Source organism: Sus scrofa, chromosome 3, assembly GCF_054392235.1.
Source record: "Sus scrofa isolate SSC_HxYL_T2T_F1_AM1 chromosome 3, Sscrofa_HxYL_maternal_Yorkshire_Landrace_v2.0, whole genome shotgun sequence".
Classification (NCBI taxonomy): Eukaryota; Metazoa; Chordata; class Mammalia; order Artiodactyla; family Suidae; genus Sus; species Sus scrofa.
In genome coordinates this window covers 43829050-43848308 of record NC_139385.1, presented here as the reverse complement: position 1 = coordinate 43848308, position 19259 = coordinate 43829050, and the positions used below count along the sequence as shown (strand labels likewise).

The following is a 19259-nucleotide window of genomic DNA, read 5'->3' as shown; positions in this document are numbered from 1 at the left end:
TGTATCTGTTTATTTCTGCTTCGTTCCCTCAGACACACTTCCCTGCTGAGCTCGGATCTTGGCCGCCCATGGCCTTCAGTGCCACCTCTGCCTCTGTAGAAAAAGGGATTCATGCAGCTTTCTTTTTTTTTTTTTTTTTTTTTTTTTTTTTTTTTGTCTTTTTGCCTTTTCTAGGGCCGCTTCCCTCGGTATATGGAGGTTCCCAGGCTAGGGGTCAAATGGGAGCTGTAGCTGCCAGCCTACACCAGAGCCACAGCAACACAGGATCCGAGCTACGTCTGCGATCTACACCACAGCTCGAGGCAACGCCAGATCCTTAACCCACTGAGCAAGGCCAGGGATCAAACCCTCAACCTCATGGTTTCTAGTCGGATTCGTTAACCACTGCACCATGGGGGAACTACCACGCAGCTTTCTTCAGATTTAAAATTGTCTACATCCTGATTGGTCTGGCCTGGACTGTGTCCACCTGAGGCTATGGAAGTGGGGTCCTGCGATCAGCTATTCCAACTAAAGCCCTGGTTGGTGTTGGGGAGCAGCTCCCCAAGAGAAAGAGGTGCACCCCCAGCACAGGAGGAGGACAGTTGGCCCCCCAAGCTCACATGTTCACTGTAGTCCAGCCCTGACTGTGCTGTGGTTGAGTTTAAGGTCCTTTTCCCATCTGAGGGTTTTGCAGATAAGACAAGAGACCCACTTCCAGTCTTTGCTCCTGGGCTGGGGAATCCTGTGCAAAGGACTTTCTCCTCCTTCTCCCCGCAGATCCCTAAAGATGAGCACATCCTTCGGTTCCTGCGGGCTCGGGACTTCCACCTGGAGAGGGCCTGGGAGATGCTGTGCCAGTCGCTGAGCTGGCGAAAGCAGCACCAGGTGGACCTCCTCCTGCAGACGTGGCGGCCCCCTGCCCTCCTGCAGGAGTTCTACGCGGGGGGCTGGCACTACCAGGACATAGGTGCGACCCTCACCCACATGACATGAGTGCATCCTTGGGTCCCTGCCGAATGTGCTTTGAATGCCTCTTTTCATTTTAGGTTCTGATTTTTCCTTTTGGCTCTTCTGGGCATCTGGGGATGCCTTGGAGTGACAACCCAGCCGTGAAGGCAGAGCTGGGATAGATGTCTGGGCTTGAGACGAGATGTTTTTCCCAGGGATTGGGTCAACTCATCATTGCTTTCTGGCTGCAGGAACACTTCATTAATGTCTTGGGGCTACCGCAGCAAATGACCGCAAACTGAGCGGCTTAAAGCAACAGAAATTTAATCTCTGGTTGTTCTTGAGGCTAGAGGTCCCAAATCAAAAGGTCGGCAAGGCAGTGATCCCTCCCTCTGAAGGCTCTGGAGGAAAATCCTTCCTGCCTCTTCCAGCTTCCAGTGGCCCCAGGCATTCCTTGGCTTGTGGCCACATCACAGTCTCTGCCTCTGTCCTCCCATGGCCTTCCCCCTGTATTTGTGTGTCCTCTCTTCTTCTTATAAAGACCCCAGGTCACTGGATTTAGGACCAGCCCTGATCCAGCATGATTTCATTTTGAGATCTCTGACTAATCCCACCTGCAGAGAGCCTATTTCCAAATAAGGTCACATTCTTATTTGGACATGAATTGGGGGGCCCTTTTTAACCCACTACAGATATCATCCTTAGATTTTTTTTTTTTTTTTTTTTTTTTTTTGTCTGCACCCAAGGCGTGCATGCGTTCCCAGGCCAGGGACTGAACCCACACCACAGCAGCGACAACGTTGGATCCTTAACTGTTAGGCTACCTGAGAACTTCCCATCTCTGGATTTTTTTTTTTTTTTAATGAAACTGCCATTGAAGCCAGCGCCTGTTTTGCTTTTCAATGTCCTTTAGTTAAAAATTCATGTATATTATTAGGGCGACTGCTTGACTCTCCTGAAGAACTGGTTGAAACACTTGCTTTCAATATACAGTCGATCTTTGCTATTCATGGATTCCGCATTTGTGAATTGGCCTACTCACTGAAATTAACTTGTAACCCCCAAATCAATATTGGGCACTTTCACAGTCCTTCATGGATGTGTGCAGAGTGATGAAAACCTGAGTCACCCAAATGAACACGGCCCTCTGCAGCTGAGGTTGAGTAAGTGTCCTTTTGCCTCCCTGCTTCAGCTCCTACTGTAAACATGTGTCCTTTCTGCAGCCTATTTAGTGATGCTTTTTTTTTTTTTCCCCACTTTTGGATTGCTCTTGCCCGGTGCAGAAGCACCACGTTGCCAAGTACAGGAAGGCTGTGATGCACCTTATGAAGAAGACAAGCTAAGCGCCATTCAGGCATGGGTTACAGTGTTGCTGGCCTCCTTCAGTGTCAGTGAATCAACAACATACATTAAATAAGGTGTCCTTAAGTAGAAACACATGCAAAACAAAGTTACCATTCATTGGTGACAAGAATGTCCTGACCGGAGGCTGGCAGGAACTTAACCTCTTACTCCCCCTAGAAACAGTGATTCTGTGCTCCCTAACTCAGTGGTATGACCTTAGAGAACATAACTACTGCAGATACGGCCCTAAAAAAACCATACATACAAACATACATACATACATACATCAAAATAAAAGTATGTAACTCTGTTTCCCTTCTGTCCCCACCTCGCTCGACCCCACCCCGAAGACGGCCGCCCGCTGTACATCCTGCGTCTGGGCCACATGGACACCAAGGGTTTGATGAAGGCTGTGGGGGAGGAGGTGTTGCTACAGCACGTGAGTTGGGGTCCCCAGAGCCTCCGGGCTGCCTGTGGCTGGAGCAGCCAAGTCCACGTTCGCCAGCACCTTCTCTGCCTTCCAGGTTCTTTCCGTCAACGAGGAAGGACAGAAGCGCTGTGAAGGGAACACGAAGCAGTTTGGCCGACCCATCAGGCAAGAACCCCGACGGGGGCAGCTCCACCCCCACCCCAACAGTAACAGCAGCCAAGGTTTACTGGGCACAGGTGCCATGCCAGGCAGCCTGCTAGACACTTTTCAGAGGTGCCCTCACCTGATTCTTAAAACAACCCTACGAGGCAGGGGCTCTTAGTATCCGTGTTCTTTGTGGACGAGGCTTGGAGTGGTGAGGTCATTCAAGGCTGCTGGCGGGGAAGGGGCAGAGTTGGCAAGTGAACCTGTTCCCGTCTGGCTGGGATTCAGGGACTTTCTCCCCATGCCATGCTGCCTCCCAGACTTGGCTTTTGGAGACCCACTCTCCCACCTGAGATCCACCTTGGCTGTCTCCCAGGCAGGTGGACCTTGAAGGTGCCACGGCACATCCAGGGACCCACTGCCCGTCTCTGGCTGCCCCAAACTTCTTTTCTTTTTTTCTTTTTTTTTTTTCGTCTTTTCTAGGGCCACTCCCACGGCATATGGAGATTCCCAGGCTAGGGGTTTAATCAGAGCTGTAGCCACCGGCCTACGTCAGAGCCACAGCAACAAGGGATCCGAGCCTCGTCTGCAACCTACACCACAGCTCATGGCAATGCCAGATCCTTAACCCAGTGAGAAAGGCCAGGGATCAAACCTGCAACTTCATGGTTCCTAGTTGGATTTGTTAACCACTGCGCCACGACGGGAACTCCCAAACTTCTATTCTTGCACTGCGTTTCCCATACCAATACTTAGAGTGTCACCGCCCCCAAAGGCACTAAGGCTTTCTGAGCTGTGGCTTCCTCTTCTCTAAACCCTTCCTAGGGCTTCTTTACAATTTCTCCAAAACAGTGACTTAAGAGGTGATGCAGACACGCACCCACAAAGCACTTCCTGTGCAGCAGGAACTCTCCCAAGCTCCTTGGTTCACGTCACCCTAAGCAATCTCGAAGGGAGGGACAGGCAGGACCTGGTACTGATGCTTTTCATCCCCAAATAGCCTGATCTTTGAGAGAATTAAGTTACTCTGCTATCTGGAGCTTTCCTAAAGGGGCAGCCAGTGGGTTTGGGGCAGGGAATCTATCAATCAGGGTCCTGGCCAGAAGCAGAATGCTCCCATATGGCTCAGGTGACAGGATGTCACAAAGGGGTCCTTGGAGCCGGTGGGCAAGGTGAAGTGAATGAAGCTGGATGGACAGGTTCCCAAGGACCAGCGGCTGCAGCAAAACGGTCATTTTCCCAATGAATTAGTTCTAATGACATGGAGGCACAGAGAGGTTAAAGTAGCCTAGCCACGGCCACACAGCACATGGCAGAGCTGGGACTGGAACCCAGACCATCTGGCAGTGGAGTGTGTGCTCTTAGCGCTTACGCTCTATTTAGCCACCAGCATCTTTTCAGCAATTAGCAGTAACAGCTGGCTTTGATGGAGCGCGTGCTCTGTGCCTGTCCTTGCAGAGAGCTTTCCACAGACCATCTCATTTAATCCTAACTATTGACGAGATGGGGACGGTGATTATCACAGGCCGTGTCTCATGGCTCAGGCAGGTGAATTTGGGTGCTCTGAACCTCTGAGCCATGTGGCCTCCCCATGGCGGCAGGATCCACAAGTGTGTCCTGCGGCCCCTGCCTCCTCCCCGGCTCCCAGTGCTGCTTTACTGAGCCTCCTTGTCCATCCCTGTCTGTGGGCCCCCTGGGCCCTCGAGGATGCTGCCGGGACCCTAGGATGCGGCTGGGCGAGGTGGAGTGAGGGGGCGTCTCTGCCGCAGCTCTTGGACCTGTCTGGTGGACCTGGAGGGGCTGAGCCTGCGGCACCTGTGGCGGCCGGGGGTGAAGGCGCTGCTGCGCATGATCGAGGTGGTGGAGGACAACTACCCCGAGACCCTGGGCCGGCTGCTCATCGTGCGAGCCCCCCGTGTCTTCCCCGTGCTCTGGACGCTGGTAAGAAAGAGCAGGAGCCCGGGATGGGAGGGGGTCCCATCGGTGATCGGCCCCACCCGCTTGTCATGTGCTGTTTCTTCTCAATGACGGCTTTTTTGAGATATGTCATAGCCCATAAAGTTCACCCTTGTCAAATGTAGAATTCAGTGGCTTTTTTTTTTGCATTTTAGGACCACACCTGCGGCATATGGAGGTTCCCAGGCTAGGAGTCTAATTGGAGCTACGGCTGCCAGCCTACACCACCGCCACAGCAACACAGGATCCAAGTCACACAACCTACACCACAGCTTATGGCCACACCAGATCCTTAACCCACTGAGCAAAGCCAGGGATCGAACCCACAACCTCATGGTTTCTAGTCAGATTTGTTTCTGTTGCGCCATGACGGGAACTCCATCAGTGGCTTTTAATGTAGTCACAGAGCTGTGCAACCACTACCCACATTTTCATCACCCCAACAAGGAAGCCCCGTCCCCATTAGCAGCCCCTACCCACTCCTCCCCCCAGCCCCTTGCAACCATGCCTCTTCTTTCTGTAGGGATTTGCCTGGTCTAGACATTTTTTTCTTTCTTTCCTTTTCTTTTCTTTTCTTTTTTTCTTTTCTTTTTTTTTTTTGGCCTTTTCTAGGGCCGCTTCCTGCGGCATATGGAGGTTCCCGGGCTAGGGGTCTAATTGGAGCTGTAGCCACCGGCCTACACCAGAGCAACAGCAACGCGGGATCCAAGCCGCGCCTGCAACCTACACCACAGCTCACGGTAACGCTGGATCCTTAACCCACTGAGCAAGGCCAGGGATCGAACCCGCAACCTCATGGTTCCTAGTCGAACTCTGCGTTAACCACTGCGCCACAAAGGGAACTCCTAGATATTTCATGTATGTGGAATCCTGTGGGGCTTTTTGAGTCTGATTTCTCTTACTTAGCATAATTTCAGGTTCACTCCTGTTGTACAATCAGTACTTCATTCCTTTTTATATGTGAATAATATTCCATCATGTGGATGGACCCCATGTTATATATTCACTGTTCAGCTTTGTAGACCCAAAAGCCATGCTTAGGATTCCACAGTGTTCCTGGGACTCCTGTGACCTGATTCTGAGGAGTGTTGGGATCCTGTGCTATAGGGATGTGAAAACTTTTTGCCCACAATTTATACTAAAAAACATACTTTAGGGAGTTCCTGTTGTGGCTCAGTGGGTCAAGAATCTGACTGGTATCCATGAGGATGAGGGTTTGATCCCTGGCCTTGCTCAGCACATCAAGAATCCAGTGTTGCCGTGAGCTGTGGTGTAGGTCTCAGACACTGCTCCGATCCTGCGTGGCTGTGGCTGTGACACAGGCCAGCAGCTACGGCTCCGATTCAGCCCCTGGCCTGGGAATTTCCACATCCTGCAGGTGTGGCCCAAAAAGAAAAAAAAAAAAAAAGAAAAGAAATACACTTTATGTTGCAACCTGGTCTCCTCGTGTGTGCACATGGCCTGGGTGTACACACATGTATGCATACACACACACACACACACACACACACACACACACACCCTGAAACAACAGATTTTCAAGTGATGGTTCTCGCTAACCATTTACAACATGCTTTGCTGTTCTCTTCTAGTTTATTCCAAACAGGCTACTCACAGCACCAAGGTGATTTCACAGCCACCACCAGGTTGTCGCTGGCAGTTGAAAAGCTCTGTCCTGAGGCCTTGCAGGCCAGGGCAGGGTGCCAGGCCCCCTCTGTCCTCCAGACTTGGGGTCAGCATCTTACCAGCCCTGGGGATTCGGTGCCTGGAAGCCTGAGAATCCCTGCTGTACTGAGAGGCTCAATCAGGAGGGAGATTTGAGCGTTGAGAGTTAAACGGGCTCTGTTTTAAAGCACCTACTGTGTGCCGGGCACCTGTCCCAGCTGCGGGGATGTAGTGTGTCTCCCCCTGTTTCCAGGGGGGTATGTTGGGAGAGAAACTCGATAGCACCACCCAAGAAACTGCTTCACAAAGCCCTGTAACAAGGGCAGGGGGCGTCCAGGATTATTGGGGAAGGAAGCCGGGCGGGGACAAGTGGGGGATAACTTAGACTGGGGAGCCGAGGGAGGTCCTGGCTGAGACCTGGGGAAGGAGCAGGAGGAAGGGTGTGGCGGGCAACCCACACAGCAAGGACAAAGGTCCAGAGGCAGGACCCAGCCGGGTGCTTCAGAGGGACTGAAAAACCCTGCAAGGTGGCCAGATGCTCAGGGGACAGTGCCTGCGAAGCCCAAGGTGGGACCTTGTCCTGGGGCAGCAGGGAGCCAAGGCAGGGCTGTGGGAGGAGAGGACGTGAGTAGACCTCTGGGACGGAAAGCTCCCTGGCTCCTGGGGCTGCCTCAAGGCTCTGACAGGGCTGGATTGGGGGGCAGGCGCTGCAGGAAGGACAGGCAGGACTTGCTACTGAGACGTTTTATCTCCAAGTGGCCTGATCTTTTTTTTTTTTTTTTTAGGCCCGCAGTTCTGGCATATGGAAGTTCCCAGGCTAGGGGTCAAATTGGAGCTACACCTGCTGGCCTACACCACAGCCATGCCAGATCTCCAACCCAGGGATCAAACCCGCATCTTCATGGATACTAGTCAGATTCATTTCCATTGCACCACAATGGGAACTCCTCCAAGTAGCCTGATCTTTGTGAAAATTAAATTTCTTTGCTGTTTGGAGATTTCCTAAGAAGATGCATGTTGGGTGGGGTGGGAGCCAGTCAGTCAGGGTCCTGGCTGGAAGCAGGATTCACCCACAGGGCTCCACTGGGTGGAGGGGTGACACAAAGGAACTCCTCACAGGGGTGTGGGCAGGATGGAGAGCCGCTGCCGTGAGCCCTGCCCACCCCAGGGCCACAGGGACAAGAGGCATGTCCTTGTTCTCAGAGCCCCAGGGGAGCTGGGACAGGTGAGGGTGGGGGCTGCTAGGGGCACTGGAGCAGGGAGGGACCAGGGGAAGAAGGTTCCCCTCCCATCTCCTGGTGCCATGTCCTCCTTGGCCACAGCAGATGGAAGCCAGCACAGGAAGCCAGGTTGCTGAGCCCACAGGGACCACCTCCTGGTGTGTAGGGTGGGGGCTGAAGGCGTGAGATCCACATAGGTAGGGTTTCTAGTTCCCAATCCATCTTTTGCTGGTGGCATCCCTTGCTGAGCTGGTTGGTGCTCTGCCACTCTAAGTGCCTGGCTATTGCCTGCCTCCCTTCACCAGCTACTTCCTGCATCAGATACCACCCCAGCATTAGGACACCGTGAAAAACCAGATTGACATGCAGCTTAGAGCTAGGTGTTGAAATCCTTTCCATCTGGAAATAAATAAAACATGGTCATCCACATGATGGAATATTATTCAGCCATGAAAAAGGAGTTCTGACTTGGGCTACCACATGGATGAACCCTGAAAACATGACCCTCAGTCAAAGGAGCCAGTCAAGAAAGGGCTCATACGCGTGATTCCTTTTTTTTTTTTTTTTAGGGCCACACATGCAGCATATGGAAGTTCCCAGGCTAGGGATCTAATCGGAGCTGTAGCTGCCAGCCTATGCCGCAGCCACAGCAATGCAGGATCCGAGCTGAAACTGTGACCCACACCACAGCTCATGGCAACGCCAGATCCTTAACCCACTGAGCAAGGCCAGGGATCAAACCCGCATCCTTGTGGATACTAGTCGGGTTCTTAACCCACTGAGCCACAACAGGAACTCCTGTGTGATTCCTTTTCTATGAAATCTCCAGAATAGGAATCATAGAGACAGAAAACCCCAGAGAGCCAGCCTGGCGGTTTCCAGGAGCTGTGGGGAAAGGAGAGGGGACCGAATGCTAATGGGTCTGGGGTTTCCTTCTGAAGTGACAACAGTGCCTTGGAATTAGAGGTGATGGTTGCCCAAGAGAATGAACTCAAAGTCATCAAATTGCTCACTTTAAAATGGTTAATTCTATGTTCTGTGAATTAGACCTCAATTAAAAAAAACCAACTTTGCATCTTGCCCCATCTCCCCCACATCAGATCAGCCCCTTCATCAACGAGAACACCAGGCAGAAGTTCCTCATCTACAGTGGCAGTAACTACCAGGGCCCCGGGGGCCTCGTGGACTACCTGGACAAAGACGTCATCCCCGACTTCCTGGGGGGCGAGTGCCTGGTGAGGCCCTGGTGCTCCTGGAGGGGCTGGGCTGCAGGGTGGAGGGAGGCTGGAGAAGAGCGGGCCGCTTTGTGCATGCTCTTACCTCGGCAGGGCCACGCTGGCTCTCTGGGGCAGAGCTAGTTTTAGAAGCTGCCCCAAAGAGAGGTAACTGCTCCCCAAAGAAGGGGCCTTCCTTTCAAACATAGTGAGTGAAGCAGAAGTTTCCTGGAAGCTCAGAAACCAAGCCAGTCAAAGGCTTACCCTTCTGTATCCCCATCCAGGACGTTGCTAGGCAGCAGTCAGAGTTTACCTGCTGGCTTTGCACCCTCTGCTGCAGGGGGAGGTGACGCAAATGTCCCAGTGGCCTGGACCCTGGAGCTGGTACCCAAAGGGCTTTATCGCCAACCGCTGCCACATGGCAGGGGACAACCAAGCAGCTGCTTCCAGGGGAGGGGGCCCCAGGCCCCTTTTATTGCCTCCCAGCTTCCATTGCCTCCTTATCTCATCTGAGTGCAGAAGGGCCGCCCCTATTCCTTCTCTAACGGAAATATCAAACAGCCAGCTCGTATGATTTCAACATTTCCTAGGAATTTTGCCAAGCTTGCCAGGTCTCTGCGGTTGTCAGGATATGTATGCATGTTCTAAGTACGACTCCAGGGGTCCCTGAGCACCTTTCCGTGGGTCAGCCAGGCCTAGCTGGGCCCCGACCTGTCCCTTATGTCTTTGTCCCCCAGTGTAACATCCCTGAAGGAGGGCTGGTCCCCAAGTCCCTCTATATGACAGAAGAGGACCAGGAGCACGAAGACCAGCTGCGGCAGTGGACAGAGACCTACCAGTCGGCCAGCGTGCTCCGCGGGTCCCCCCACGAGGTGCGGGGTCCCGGCCTGGGAGGGCCCGCTGGGCTGGGTGTCATCCTACATCAGGGATCCTGTAGCCGAGCTGGCAATGAGGGTTCCTGGGCCAGGGATTGGTAGAGGGTGTGTGCTCAGGAGAGATCTGTGAGGAGGCTGGGGGAGGATGAGCCTGCGGCAGGAGCTAAGCCACGAGGCGATTTTAGCCTTGGTCTGGCCCACCTGTGGGGGCTGACCTCTTTTTTGGGGGTGAGGGTCTTTTTAGGGCTGAACCCATGGCATGTGGAAGCTTCTAGGCTAAGGGTTGAACTGGAGCTGCAGCTGCTGGCCCACACCATGGCCACAGCAACACAGGACCCGAGCCCCGTGTGCGCCCTACGTACACCACAGCTCACAGCAACACTGGATGCCCAACCCACTAAGTAAAGCCAGGGACTGAACCTGCACCCTCACGGACACTAGCTGGGTTCCACTGAGCCACGACGGGGACTCCCTGAAGGGGGCTGCCCTTTTGTACCCTAACATTAGCCAGTCCTTGGCTCTGGGTCCTCCTGCAGTGGGGTGGAACCTCCAGAGGCGGGTTTGTCTGTTCAGAGCGATTCTTGGACTAGAGGCGGCTGGGAGCCCACACCCCCTGCAGCTGACCTCTCTGCCCCAGCCCCTTCCAGGCCGGGCGACCAGACCTCACCTGGCCCCTGTCACCTGTCCCCATGCAGGTTGTCGTGGAGATTGTGGAGAGAGAGTCAGTCATCACCTGGGACTTTGATATCTTGCGAGGGGACGTGCTGTTCAGTCTGTACCACGCCAAGCAGGCGCCCACGCTGGGCCCCCAGGAACCCGGGGCCAGGGCCGGCGGGCAGCAGACGGATAAAGGCCGGGCGCTGGGCGGAGACTACAGCCGGGTGGAGGCCCCCCTTGTCTGCCGGGAAGGAGACAGCATCCAGGTTCCAGTGCTTAGTTCATTATTCATTCATCACACGGACTGCGTGTCTGCTGTGTGCCAGGGTTCTGGGGACACAGCAGTGCACAGACCAGACCTGGTCCCTGCCCTGAGGGACCCTGTGGACTGTCGGGGGAAGGGACAGATTCTGGCAGGTCTACGGCCTGGGGCCCCAGGACCCCATCCTTAGAATCCCGAGATTTAGAATCAAAGATGCAGGTTGCCAGGCCCCTGTGGGCGTGGGGCCTGGCGCCCCCATCCCTCAGTCTCCGCCTGGTTTCTGATGCACAGTCTAGTTTCAGAACCGACACAGCAGAGAAACTGTGAGTCTGGGAACAGCCCTCAGACGTGTCACCAGAACAGGAGCCACCCTTGCTGAACCCTCATTCTCCACGAGGCTGGTGCTTGCAGGTCAAACATCACAGCACCCAAACTCACACACACACACACACACACACACACACACACACACACACACACACACACACACACACACACACACACGCGAGCACTGCAGATCTTACTGAAGGTTTCATAGGGGAATTGAGCAGACAGCAGTCACATCACACACCAGCACCCCTGCCCCCGGGTCCCACCAAACATCCAAAGTCACTCTTTTTATGACAACTAACACCCGCCTTTCTTGCTGTCCCCTGGCCCTCAACAAACTCCAGGCACCTTCAAGCTCTGACCCAAATCCCTCCCCAGGGAGGGAGGCGTCAATTTGCAGATCCCACTCAGTAGGACAGAAGCCCAACAAAATCCAGGCTTCTAATCAAATCCCACCTCTGTTGGCCTGCAGCCGCACCCCCAGACCTCACTGCCCCCAGTGAAGAGGGAGGCACTCAGCTGCCAGGGATGTGGGGTAACAGCAGAGAGGGGCAAGGATGGCTTTGGGGCACCCCAAAAGGAAGGGTTTGCTGGGGGACTGGTGCAGAAGGGGGCTCCAGTCCTCAGGCAGACCAGGGCCTCAGGCGTGGCTGCTGTGTTTCAGGGCTCCCACGTGACCCGGTGGCCTGGCGTCTACCTGCTCCAGTGGCAAATGCACAGCGCCCCCGGCCACGGGGCCTGCAGCCTCCCGGGCGTGGAGGACGTCCTGACGGCCCTGCAGAGCCCCGGCCCCAGGTGCAGACTCCTCTACTACTACGAGGTGCTGGCGTCCGAGGACTTCAGGTACCAGGGGCCGGGACTCCCCTCCAGGTCAGGCCCCCAGCATGCCCGAGGGCCCTTCCCTCCCAGCTGGGGCCGCTGGATTCACCTCCCAGACCTGCCCTTGAGCTTCCCACGGTGGGTGGCGTTAAACTTTCCAGGGGCTCAGCACCTTCTCGTGAGCAATCAGGCTGAATGCGAGGTCTGCCTCAGCCTCAGCTATAGAACTTTCTCTTCAAATGAGACCCCGACAGAAGCCCAATATACCAGATTGATGGGTTGGGAGTGAAGGGGAGCCCCCTTATTTGTAGCCTCCCTCCCCTAGAATTCCATGCACTAGGGTTTGGACTGCTCTAGAACATTCTCGAATAATGCCCCATAGACAACTCTCCCCAAGTGTTGCTGTCAGAGAGACAGAAATGCAATGGTTAAGACCTCCTACAGAGTTCCTGCCGTGGCTCAGCGGAAACAAATCCGACTAGGAACCATGAGGTTGCAGATTCGATCCTTGGCCTTGCTCAGGGGTTAAGGATCCGGCGTTGCCGTCAGCTGTGGTGTAGGTGTCAGACACAGCTTGGATCTGGCATTGCTGTGGCTGTGGTATAGACCGGCAGCTACAGCTCCAATTAGACCCCTAGCCTGGGAACCTCCATATGCCTCGGGTGTGGCCCTAGAAAAAGGACAAAAGACCAAAAAAACAAACCTCCTACAGAGTTTCCATCGTGGCTTAGTGCTAACGAACCCAACTAGTGTCCATGAGGACACAGGTTCAATCCCTGGCCTTACTCAGTGGATTAAGGATCCAACGTTGCCATGAGCTATAGCGTAGGTTGCAGACATGATTGAGGCTCCCATGTGGCTGTAAGCTGTGGTGCAGGCCAGAAGCTACAGCTCCAATTTGACCCCTAGCCTGGGAACTTCCATATGCCGTGGGTGTGGTCCTAAAAACACACACACACACACACACACACACAAAAGACAAAAGACAAAAAAAAAAAAAAAAAGACCTCCAGCACTTCCTGATTGCTGTGTGACCTCAGGCAAGTCACTTTACCTCTCTAAGTCCCAAATGGTAAATGGGGACCTGGGGAGCCCCTACGTCATGGGATTGTCCTGAGGATGAGATGGTTGGGGGGGGGGGAGCCTGTGCTTCATCTGGGCATACAGTAAACATTTAATAGTGGTGTATTCCAGGCACTGTGTTTTATCTTTTAAAAACAAATGGGATGTTGCATCCTGCTTTTTTAATGTATCTGTGTTAGTTTCCTTCTAAAAATGACACTTTAAATTCTTCACCATAGAGTAAAATTTAGGCTCCAAGAGGGTGTTGCTTGTGGACCCCCGTCCCGCAGCCAGTGGAGAAAAGCTGGGCCAGCTTCTCTACTTCGTTTTTATTATTTTTATTTTTTGTCTTTTTCAGGGCTACACTGGCAGCATTTGGAAGTTCCTGGGCTGGGGGTAGAATTGGAGCTGCAGCTGCTGGCCTACACCACAGCCACAGCAGCGAGGAATCCGAGCCACACCTGCGACCTACACCACAGCTCACAGCAATGCCAGATCTTAACCCACTGAGGGAGGCCAGGGATGGAGCCCATGTCCTCATGGATCCTAGTCGAGTTTGTAACCAGCTAAGCCACAATGGGAACGCCTTGCTTCTCTACCTCAAAGAGAGACGCTGCCAGGTGTCACAGGGTGCAATGGTGCAATGTTCTCTTTGGGAAGGGGCCTTTTTTTTTTTTTTTTTTTTTGCCTCGGCCTACAGTGACTTGATGTGGGATCTCAAACCCCAGACCAGGGATTAAACCAGACTGCAGTGGTGAAAGTGCCACGTCAGAGCCACCAGACCACCAGGGAACTCCCAGAAGCAGCCTGTTTTGGCCAATGGGCCTCCGTGCAGGGGACAGAGACTGAGGCCCAGAGGGACACATGCATGTAGATGCTACTTGCCAGCCTGTCTGGTCTGGTCAGTTTGGGGAGACCCTTGACCACATCCTCAACAGAGAACCAGCTCAAGGCTATTTTGCTCAATGGGCAGGCTCTGGGCTGGCCCTGGGGGGATCAGACAGACAGGGTCTGCCATCACGGAGCAGGAGACCACGTGACCACACCCGGGCAGAGATGGATGCCAGGATTTATTCCAGCCTGGGGTCCTTGCCCAAGGTCACACTCCAGGAGGTGCCCAGAGGCCTTAACATGTGGTGCTATTAGAGCCCAGAACCAGGCCTGGCATAGGGTGAGCGGGGCTGTGGGTGAGGTGTCTGGGAAGTGACACTGGAGTTGAGTTCTAGGTGGTGTGCACACGGTCACCTGGGGGGGCTTTCAAAATGCAGACTCTGATTGTGCAGCTCTGGGGCGAGCCCGAGGAGTCTGCAGCTCTAATCAGCTCCAGGACATGCTGGTGCTGCTAGTCCCTGGACCACACTCTGAGTAGCTGGGCCCTGAGGCCTCACTGTCCAACTTGGGAGCTACTAGCCAAAGAGAGCAATTTAAACACAGCCATTAGAGTTCAGTAAAATTAAAAATTCAGTTCTTGGGTCACACTGGCCACATCCCGAGCGCCCAGAAGCCCCACCTGGTGACAGTCACGCTGGATGGTGGATATGAAACGTGTGCATCACTGCGGAAGTGTGAGCTCCTGAACAGCTCTGATCTGGAGTGAGTGCACTAGACTAGGCAGGCAGGAGAGAGAGGCTTTTGGCAGCAGGCACAGACATACAACCCCCAAGACAGGGAGGTGGGTGTCAGAGGAGCTGAAAGGAGGAAGGGGGTGAGGCTGGAGATGATGGGGTGTCCCCGGGCCATGCTGGGTCCTTGGGTCAGTGAAGCCCTGGGCCCTGCTTGGGGGGCAAAGGGGTGCAGGGAAATGGGCGTGGCTTCATTTCTCACCACACCTTCCCTCGCGTTTCCCTCTGCACCTGCCCTCTGTGCCTGGGGTGGTTACCAGCCTGTGGAAACAGCCCTGGGGCCTCATTTGCAGCATCACCAGCTTTCATACTACTGCCCGTGGCCCCAGGGCTGTGTCCCCACCAGGAGGCAACGTGTGTGCCCTTCCTCCCCAGGGGCTCCATGTCCAGCCTGGAATCCTGCACCAGCCGCTTCTCCCAGCTCAGCGCCGCCACCTCCTCCTCCTCCTCCGGCCACTCCCACAGCAGCTCCCTGGTCTCCAGATAGCCAGGCCTGAGCCGTGCGGGGAAGCTGGCTCCCCTCCCACATCCGCAAGCGTCCATGAGGCCTTGGGACCATGTGGGATGCAGCCGTGGGTCTGGACACTGCCAAAGTCGGGGTGTCTGGAGTTCCATGGGCTCTTCAGGTTGTGAGGACAGAAGCATCTACAGGCTCCGTGTAGGAAAAGCCAAGTGGTGGGTTGACCATGTTTGGGCCTGGGGGCTTGGGGATGTCATCAGGCTCAGTGCCCCCTCCATCTCTGGCTCTGCTCCCTGGGGTGGCCTCCTTCTCAGGGGCCTTCACTATGTAGGGGACCCCATCGCCAGGAGGCTTCCTCCCTCCCTCCCTCCCCCAGCTCAGCTGCAGAAGAGCATCTGTCTCCTGGCAAAGTCTCATCCAACCTCCCAGAATTGAGCCTCACCATTTGCTTGGGTCCCAGGCTGGCCCCTGAACCAACCACAGTTGCCAGGGGATGGAGAACATGGATTGGCCTGCAGGGCCTGTGTCCAACCTGGACCAATCACTGTGCAGAGAGGGCCTGGATCACAGGCGTGTCCCTGGAGCCAAACATCTGGTCTGAAAAGCACAAGGGTGGGGTGCTTCTGAGACTACTTGGGATACCCCCATGAGAAGCAGAAATGATGGGGTTCACCATAGCATCTAATCCCACAGCCATGCCCTGGGACCCAAAATATGCCCGTGAACAGTTATATGAGTCACAGGCTCCACGTTCTATGTGGAGCCACCCACTCTGGACTTGAAATTCATTTATCCCGGGAAGGCCTAACCCTGACCACCCCTGACTGGAAGAGGGTGGGAAGGCCTAGGGTCTCTGTTGAGTTCTAGGCAGTGATGAGGCAGCTTTATACTCTCTGGAGGTCCCTTTCTCTCCTGGGAATCTGTTTAATTATGACTGTTCTGGTTGTAAGTCACCTCCCAGTGGCTTGAACAAAAAAGGATGACCAGTTATGGGTGCTGTCTAGGAGGTCTTGCTTCAGGCAAGGCTGGATCCAGGCTCTCAGCATGGCATCAGGACTCCTCTGTGGGATAGGGGTTATGACTTTGCTGCAGCTGCTCTGGGGCAAATCTGACCCTCAGAACCAGCTCCAATACTGAAAGACGTGCCCCAAGTTCCTACATTGGAGGGACGCGGGTCTCCCTGGAGCCTGAGGACATTTCTCCTTTCATTTCCTGGGCCTCCAAAAAAAAAAACAGGTCAGAGGTCACCACTGGCAGCCTGCAGTGTAATCTGGCCTGCTTTTAGTGTTTTCGTTTTTTGCATCAACAAAAGGTTTTTTTTTTTTTTTTTTTTTTTGGTCTTTTGTCTTTTTTTGTTGTTGTTGCTATTTCTTGGGCCGCTCCCGCGGCATATGGAGGTTCCCAGGCTAGGGGTTGAATCGGAGCTGTAGCCACAGGCCTACGCCAGAGCCACAGCAACGCAAGATCCGAGCTGCGTCTGCAACCTACACCACAGCTCACGGCAACGCCGGATCGTTAACCCACTGAGCAAGGGCAGGGACCGAACCCGCAACCTCATGGTTCCTAGTCGGATTCGTTAACCACTGCACCACGACGGGAACTCCAACAAAAGGTTTAAAAACTGGGGGATTCCTCAATTCCAGTTCTCTTGTGGCACAGGAGGTAGGGGATCTGGCATTGTCACTGCAGCGGCTAGGGTCGTTGCCGTGGCATGGGTTCGATCCTTGGCCCAGGAACTTCTGTATGCTGCAGGCATAGCCAAAAAGGGGGGGAGGGGCTTCCACACAGAAATCAGGATTTCTGGCTTCCCTAAGGCATAAAGGAGTGCTGGCAAAAACAGAGCCATCACTGCTGTGTGAAGGGAACAGAGCTGTGCCCCTGGATGGGGGCACCCCAGCCCCCACCCTTCTCTATCGACCTACTCCCGCCCCCTCCGGGCCACCTTATCTTGCCTTATCTGCCTGGCAGGGACCTCACTGACATTGCCCCGCAGTCCGGGATCGAGAGGCTCAGGCTTACTCTTCTCTCGCAGCTTTGTTTATGGCTGGGGTCACCCCTGGCTGACACCCAGAATCCCTGGACCTCGCCCGGGGGTGGGTTCACAACCACAGGGATTGTCACCTCCATGCGGCTTGGCACGATGGGGCAAGAACCTATTTCCATGCCGCCCCCAACCCAAACCTAGAGCAGAGGGAGGGCGCTGTCCTCTGAGACACCCTCTTCCCCGCGGGGAGGGAGCCTCGCCCACCGCCCACCGCAGTGGTGTCTGGTCTGCATCTCAGGTATAGGAACAAAACCCCCAACTCTGCATCAAGGTGTGCATGTTCTCGAGGGAGGGAGAGAGGGAGGAAGGCTGGAGATAGCCTCAAAACCAACGGCTCCCGTGTCACTGACACTTACTGCCGAGAGCACCTCGCAATATTTTCAACCACCTTAGGTCAATTTCTGTCTTGTCTCTACAAACTAGAAGTGTTCTGGTGTAGGCTGCCCTGGCACGCCCTGCACACTTAGTGCCCAGGACCAGCACTCCCTGAAGGATGGAGAAGCCTTCCCTTGGCTTGGGCTTATACATGGCTTGTGACAACCGGATCCTGGATCTGCTGGTTGCAGGGACCAGGGTCTGCCCTCAGCAGCCCAGACTTAATGGCAGCTGTGAGGAGCCCCAGGCCTCTACTTGAGAGCGCTTGCTCCCTATCTCCCTAGGGAAAACCCCAGTGCAAACAGGCTTAAGCAACAAAGAGAACCCCCGGCTCCTGGAACTGGGAAGGCTGAAGGTGGGGCTTGCTCCAGGTATGGCTGCATCCAGGAGTCCAGGGTTTTCAGGCTCCTGTGCTCATCCTTAACCTCACTCAGGCCTCTTGGCTCTATGTCATCTTGTGCGCTGGCCTTGTCCCCTCCTCCATCTGGAAGGAAGGTGGCTGAGGGCAGCCCCTAACCTACAACCACAGGGTTCTCAGTCTCTAAGGCAGAAAAGAGACCCTTTCCATCTCAAATCCCAGGGAAAGCTCTGCGCAGTCACGCGCTCACTCCTGTGGCTCACTCCATACTGGCGAAGGGGCCAGGGCCCTGTGATCGACATTTCCTCTAGAATTAACCGTGGGGTCGGGGAGGGCCAGCCACCCAGTGGCCAAGGGGAACTGGGCCCCAGGAGCATCAGACGGTCACAGAGGAGTCCGCTATGGTCCTCCTCCTGGGGGCCCGGGAGCCCACGTTGGCGCATCATTATCAACAGCCCTTCTTCCTACCTTTGGGAGGCGTGGGATTAAAAGCCTGCCAAGCCATGGCTTCTAAACTGGCCCAGACCCAAGGGCTGGGAGCTTCTCGGCTTGGCTTCTTTCTCCATCTTGTTCATTAACCTAGTGTGGACCGGACAGAAACGGTCCACTAGCAATAAGGACCTGCCCAGACACTGGGTTTAGAAGCCTGGGTCTTAAAATTTAGTCAAGGTGGGGGTCAAACCCTAGCTGTGTGACCTCCAGCAGGTGACTTAACCTCTCTGTGCCTCAACATCCTCATCACCCTTAGGGGATAGCAGTGCCTACCTCATTCACTGGGTTGTAGTGGGACCGCCTGAGAGTGGCCGTAAAGTCCCCAGCCCAGCGCCCAGCACATGGAAGGTGCTCAGTAGGAGTTATTGGTTATTCTGATTGTCTCGCTTCTCATCCAAAGACTCAGAGGCCTTCCCAATAGGAGGCTCAGCACCACGGGCATCTGGGTAGCAGCAGGGGTCAGGATCCTATCTCCCTCCCACTTGCCCTTTGTAGCCACTCTTGCTCTCTGGGCACATCTACCCGTCGGAAGAGCATCATTCCAAATGCTGTTCCCCATGACTGGCTACAGAATATCCTTCCTACGGGTTGAAATAAAGGGCGTTTGAGACTTTTCCCCCTATGCTGCCTCTGGAATCTGCCCCCCTGTGAGATGAACGGATCACATGATTTCAGCCAGGAAATCATGACATGTCTTGTTCACCTGTTTGTTCCACCTGAAGCATTAAACGTTTTAGATTTGGATCGACCTCTTTCTGTTGTCACCCTTGAGATCTCCCTGGGTGTGTTCAAGAATTACTCGGCTGTGGTTTAAAAGACTCAAGAGCATGTTCAACAGCAGTGACGTCATTCTCAACGGGTTGCAGATTGGTTCTTAGGGCTGGGGAGGAGAGGTACAAAAATCACTTTTTTTTTTTTGCTTTTTTAGGGCTGCATCTGCCATGACATATGGAGGTTCCCAGGCTAGGGGTCCAATCGGAGCTACAGCTGCCAGCCTACA

The 19259-nt window shown here is 54.4% G+C and overlaps 1 protein-coding gene across 1 annotated transcript in view; it reads left to right on the top strand.

Moving 5' to 3' along the window:
- SEC14L5 (SEC14 like lipid binding 5) overlaps positions 1-19003 on the top strand; it is a 46032-nt gene extending 27029 nt beyond the window's left edge. Inside the window, exons 8-16 of the mRNA XM_003124623.5 lie at positions 760-949; positions 2625-2713; positions 2799-2869; positions 4618-4789; positions 8790-8924; positions 9641-9775; positions 10474-10701; positions 11692-11870; positions 14906-19003. Coding sequence (XP_003124671.1) covers positions 760-949; positions 2625-2713; positions 2799-2869; positions 4618-4789; positions 8790-8924; positions 9641-9775; positions 10474-10701; positions 11692-11870; positions 14906-15017 — 1311 coding nt within the window. The 3' untranslated portion in view covers positions 15018-19003. The remainder of the gene's footprint in view (positions 1-759; positions 950-2624; positions 2714-2798; positions 2870-4617; positions 4790-8789; positions 8925-9640; positions 9776-10473; positions 10702-11691; positions 11871-14905) is intronic.
- The last annotated feature ends 256 nt before the right edge of the window (positions 19004-19259 follow it).